This window comes from Carettochelys insculpta, chromosome 3 (genome assembly GCF_033958435.1).
Source record: "Carettochelys insculpta isolate YL-2023 chromosome 3, ASM3395843v1, whole genome shotgun sequence".
In the NCBI taxonomy this organism is placed as follows: Eukaryota; Metazoa; Chordata; order Testudines; family Carettochelyidae; genus Carettochelys; species Carettochelys insculpta.
Genome location: NC_134139.1, coordinates 9065727 through 9071726, shown reverse-complemented (window position 1 = coordinate 9071726; position 6000 = coordinate 9065727). Strand labels below are relative to the sequence as shown.

The following is a 6000-nucleotide window of genomic DNA, read 5'->3' as shown; positions in this document are numbered from 1 at the left end:
TTGCACTACAATTTTTATGGTAAGCTGGTAAGCTTTTAGAGCATGTACAGATGTAAAGGTCAGTCACACAAAGCCCTGGTATCAAGCCCCTTCTGCTGTTTTCCAAATAATGTGTAAAAATTGATAAAATTGTATTTGACCGAGTGACACACAAAGGCCTCCCAGCGCCATAGGCATGTGTTACCTGCCACTGTTCTTAAAGCCTGCAGCAGCAATTTAATGGCTGCAATTGCCCAGTGTGCAACAGCCAACCTACCTTTGAAATTCATTGCTAATGAAGAACTAATGTGCATATTAGGACCCATCTGTTATTTCCTATGTTTCATATATTTTGCCTTGGGTATCTCAAGTCCAATTGTTGTATGATACCAGAGAGATTTGATATTGAAGCAAAGGTGAGTTACTTAAAGATTCTTGGAAATTTTCAGTGCTACTCAGGTATTTTAATTGGGAAAATCCTTGTCTATTTGGGCTCAAAAATTATAAGAATGCAATCCAAATATCAGTGAAGTCAGCAGGAGTCATTTTCTGACTCCAATGGGCTTTTGATCAGACCTTTAAAACATACTCATGGTTACAGTTTTTGTCTCTCCATTAACTACACCACAACTGACGAATCAGCTTCTGAATTGAAGCACAGATAATTTACTTATGGGGTAGCCTACGGATGGGTTACAGTACATTCGTGTCAATGGCCAGTTGACAAAAGCCACTGGAACCTGCTACAGCAACAAGTAGCCTCTCGAAAAACAGAAAAACAAACAAACAAAAAAATCATACAGTAGGAGAATGTTGCAGTTCTTTGGGCTGATTTGTTATATGCACTCAAAATATTAAGATATTTGATAACTGCAGATTAAATGGGTCTTCACTTCCTGAACTAGACATTCACGCTATCTCTACAGTAGAGGGTTTTGTCAACAAAACTGGCATTTTGACGACAAAACCCAAGGAGCATCCAGATTCCCAAGACATTCTGTCAACAGTAAATAGAACGCTACACTTTTGTTGACACTCATATCCCACTCCCCATGGGGCATAACACCTCTGAGAACAGAGATCTGTTGACAGAAAGCCGGTCTGGAAGTTCTGGGGAGGCCCTCTATCGCCAGGGCTTCTGGAACACCAGGCAGCTTCATCTTTTGTGCTTCCAGTTGTCCATTTACTGATACAGCCGGCGGGTAGTCCAGTCACTCCATTGACAGAGCAGATTGGTCTTACAATTCACTTGGCAGTTGGGCTGCAACCTGTCAACAGAAGTTTTGTTGGAAGATATCTTCCCAAAAAAAAAAAAACAAAAAAAAAACTTCTGTCGAAAAATCACTGTAATCTAGACACAGCCTCAGTAGAGCAGACATACCGCACAGGGATTCTTTAATAGCAGGGAATGGTCAGACACAATAAATAGAAATCAGAACAATCAGGATTTCCAGCCTTAAGTTCAAGCTAGTAAAACGTCATAAAAACACTGTTATTTTCATTTTGCTTTTAAATGAAGACCTATAAATGAAATGACCTCTTATTGCCTTTTTTCTGTTAGGTCCTGATTCTTAAATAGGTTCTTACCTGGACAGATGCCTACATCTACAGTAATCATACTGATTTTCTGTGGCAGTTGAGGAGCTGCCCAGTTTGATCCCTTTGTAGGCTTAGAGCTTTAAAACTGTTTTTGGGTAAAGGGATCCTAAATTCTTCTTGCACACTCTGGGATTTAATCTCAAAGCACAGAGCTTCAGAGGCACAGGACTCGTCTTAAGACAACATTTGAGGAAAGTTTATTGAATTTGTTTAAAATCAATGCTTCCTCTTAAATAAGCAACAATCGGCTTCATAAACACAAAGAAAGATAGAAAAGATCAGAAACAAAGTCTTAACAGCCTTCATATTCACCTTTCTGATAAAAACAGTCATCTTTGTTGGGATCTCAATCTGTAACATTTCAGACATTCTCAATCTTGCATTTGTATTCAAGGAGAGGAATGACTAAGAAAACAGCAGGTCTTACACACACACACACACACACACACACACCCACCCACCCACCCACCCACCCCCCCCTCATTTTTGAGGCATGTCCTTGTTTTAAGTCAGTTTAACATAGATACTGCATATACATATTGTATGCACAAAATGTTTAGTTATTTTAATGACAAAAGTGCTTAAAATTTCCATTTTGCTGTTGTTAAACGTTTCAGGTCACTTAACTTGTTGACCAAATCCCAAATTTGTCTTTAATATAAAGCTTAATTAAGTATGTATATAATACATTCTTTCACCTCTGCAATATTTAATATGTACAACTGGAGTTTAATTTTTTCCAAACATTTTAAATACAATGTACACAGATCTTTAAACAGTAAGCTGCAAAAGTAGAACTTTAAATAAAATTCATTCTTTTAAATCAAATTCCTCATTCATTAAAACTTTATGGCATGGAGCATCTGCATGAAAAAAACATATTTCATGGAAACATTTCAAAATAGTGCTAAAACTGTTCAGTTACATTACCAACATCTGGATTACTCTCAATTCTTTTCAATATTACCATTTGTGATTGAGAAAATAATGTTTTAACAACATTTCTTTTCATTTTAAGGTAATACGAGGCACCTTGAGCTATTTCAGTTAGAAGTAAAATTCAGGAATGTCCTTTGATAAGATGAATATAAATACATAGTCTCCTTTTGCTATTATCTATGTTGATGCAGCTCCTCATCTCAAATAACTCTTATTTGAACTACAGTACCTCCAAATGGCAGCACAAAATATCATCCTCTCAGATAACACTTCTGGAAGTAAATATGGTATTGTCATTCATTCCTGAAAATATTACTTTTAAAGGGCAGTTCTTTTGGGACTGTCATATATCAGCTAACTGCAGCTTTGGGCATCTGTAGAATTGTTGGGGAATATCCTTAGTAGAGTGCGAGTTATTTGGTAATGGACCCTGCTGTAATATAGCCACCAGTCCATTTCAAATATAATTACTGTACATCAAGAACATTTGCTGTCATTGTGGTGGGTCCTTCACATTGTTTGAAGCTGATAAACTCTTGGACCCTTTTTCAGAAGATAACCTTGGTCATTTAGAGAACCAACGAAGCTTTCAAAATCAGGTACCTGGAAGAAAAACAAAAAGAGAAATATGTTTCTTCAGTGTGAAAAGCAATATTTACCTTGTTTCATATGAGACATGATATGTTGGAAATACAGAAAGGAAATTTGTGTGAATGGGTTTATCTTCCCCCACATATCTTTGGTTCACTTGGAGACTAAGTAAAAGTGAATTGTATCTTTCTTTGCTTTATTTATATCTGTCTAAAAATGTACAGTTTATAAACATCAAAATCAAAGATGCTCCTGTTTATGCCACGTGGAAAATTAGTGAAATATACATAAATCAAAGTTTCACGACAGAAGAGAAGGAACGTTTCTTCTGTGAGGAAAGGGTTTTTGTTTTTTTTTTTTAAATAATGGAAAAGAAAGTTTAAGGGAGAGAGGAAATGTAGATTTAAAAACAAACAAACAAACAAAAATGCATGACAATCTTTTCCTGGCTCAACAAAGAAGAGCTCTAGGGCAGCGTTTCCCAAAGTGTGGTCGGTGGCTCAGTACCAGTCACTGGGGGAAAAAAAAACAAAAACAAAAACAACAAACAAAAAAAAACACACCATCCTTAGAAAATATACAGATTATCGCTATGTACTATTATTATTGTGAATAAATAATAAACAGTGAAAACATATTCATTTTCTTGCTTGCTTGCTTCTTTTTTGCCTGCTTGCTTGCTTTCTATATGCGTTTATATTTTTGGGCCACAAAAAAAAGGTACTAAACAAAAAAAAAAAAAAAAAATAAAAAAAACCACAGGTCCCAACTATATAAAGTTTGGGAAACCCCACTCTAGGGAGACATTCCAGCCCCTCTGAAATTATGATGAAATTCCCATTGCCTTCAAGTGGAGTCAGCATTTCACCTTAGGTCTTCTTGCTATGAAAAGAGGTGGAATTCAGGGTGTGGCAAAATATTTTACATATGGGGTCGTGTCTAGACTTTGAGAAAACTTTGAAATAGCCATGTTAATGGCCATTTCGAAGAATGCTAATGAGGCACTGAAATGCATATGCATTTCAAAATTGCTGCTTTTCACTCCCATGTAGCTCATCCAGGTGGGGGTCCTTTTCAAAAGGACCCCGCCAACTTCAAAATCCCCTTATTCCTATCAGATAGGGATTTCGAAGTTGGTGGGGTCAGGCAGTCGGGATGTTTCAGGTATTTAATCATGAAGTGAAACACAGAATTAGCTAGCAATTACTTAGAGAAAAATCAAATGTGTATGAGGTGAGCTGCAGATCACAAGATATTGTACTTGCTGCTTTATGTGATTTTGATATGCTTCTCATCTGATTAGCAGTACCTTCATGTTATAAAAGTTTGGAACAGGAATGAAAACATGCAGGCATTAGAACGAAGAAGAGAAACTCAAGAATGTTTCCAGCACGGCAGGCACAACTGTAGGGCCTAAATTGGAGTGATCATAAGGACTATCAGCAACAAAGGGTCCTGTGGCACCTTAGAGACTAACAGAAAAGTTTTGAGCATGAGCTTTCGTGAGCAAAGACTCACTTCATCAGATGCTGGTCATGGAAATCTTCAGGGCCAGGTATAAATAAGCCAGAGCAAGGCTGGGGATAACAAGGTTAGCTCAGTCAGGAAGGGTGAGGCTTACTAGCAGTAGTTGATCTGGAGGTGTGAACACCTAGGGAGGGGAAGCTGCTTTTGTATGTGAATGGCTGGCTAAATACAAAAGCAGCTTCCCCTCCCTTGGTGTTCACACCTCCAGATCAACTGCTGGTAGCAAGCCTCACCCTTCCTGACTGAGCTAACCTTGTTATCCCCAGCCTTGTTCTGGCTTATTTATACCTGGTCCTGCAGATTTCCATGACCAGCATCTGATGAAGTGAGTCTGTGCACACGAAAGCTCATGCTCAAAACTTTTCTGTTAGTCTATAAGGTGCCACAGGACCCTTTGTTGCTGTTATAGATCCAGACTAAAACACAGCTACCCCTCTGATACATAAGGATTATCATCATTAAGAATTATATGCATCATCATGGACCTCGCTGTGCTAGTCTCTGTACAAAAACAGACCAAAAAGATAGTGCTGGAGCCAGAGGACACAAAGCTTTCTACAACTAACTTGTCCTTGACCAAACAGCTCTGAAACAAACCTTAACAGCAGCAAAGCTAGTTCTTGTTGATGCAGTTAGCAAGCCTAATGACAATAGAAACAGCTTACAATGGAAATGAATCAACAACAAAGCTCAGAACAATAAAAGTGTTTTGCTCATCCCTCTTAGTAGGGAGAAATGGTACTTGTCTATTGTTTGATTTTAATTTCTTCACTTAATATTTCAGCTGATAATTATGACTCCTAAAGAGTTTTTCAAGAGAATTTGTATTTCTCCCCTTACTTTTATTTGTAGCTCTTTTGCAATCTGCCGAAGCTGTTGAAATTCAAAGAGGTTGTTGTAGGTTCTTTCTGCAATATTGTTGAGGGCAGAAACAAATCTCTTCGCTTGCGATCTATTGCTCATCCCAGAACCATGCTGTGAACGCTCAAAGTCCAATTTCCCAAATTCATCAGAGTAAGTTCCTAGCATGCTAAAATAACACAAACAACTGAGAATCATGAATAGGTAAAGGCAGAAATGAATGAATTGTTTGGGCATCATCTTGCTAGCTTTCAGAAATATAAAAATAGAAGAATGAGTCGTTTAAGTCTCAGATCTCCAAATGGGCCCACAAACTACAATTCCTTCCACAAGGAGTGAAACTAGCAATTTGGACACCTTCATTTGCAGTCTTCTGAACCACCTTTGTCTCTATTCAGCTCCTGACAAGAGTTCAGCCTGTGAAAGAGTCAAAAAGTATTTAAAAGTATATTCTTGCTCACAGACAAAAAAGGACTGAATCTTCTCTGCACTCCAGTGTGTCAG

The 6000-nt window shown here is 37.8% G+C and overlaps 1 protein-coding gene across 1 annotated transcript in view; it reads right to left on the bottom strand.

Annotated features, from left to right (window-relative positions):
* Positions 1-2855: 2855 nt before the first annotated feature.
* MCM8 (minichromosome maintenance 8 homologous recombination repair factor) overlaps positions 2856-6000 on the bottom strand; it is a 38799-nt gene continuing 35654 nt past the window's right edge. The window contains exons 18-19 of the mRNA XM_074988391.1: positions 5476-5665; positions 2856-3120 (exon numbers count right to left, since the gene is read on the bottom strand). Coding sequence (XP_074844492.1) covers positions 3028-3120; positions 5476-5665 — 283 coding nt within the window. The 3' untranslated portion in view covers positions 2856-3027. The remainder of the gene's footprint in view (positions 3121-5475; positions 5666-6000) is intronic.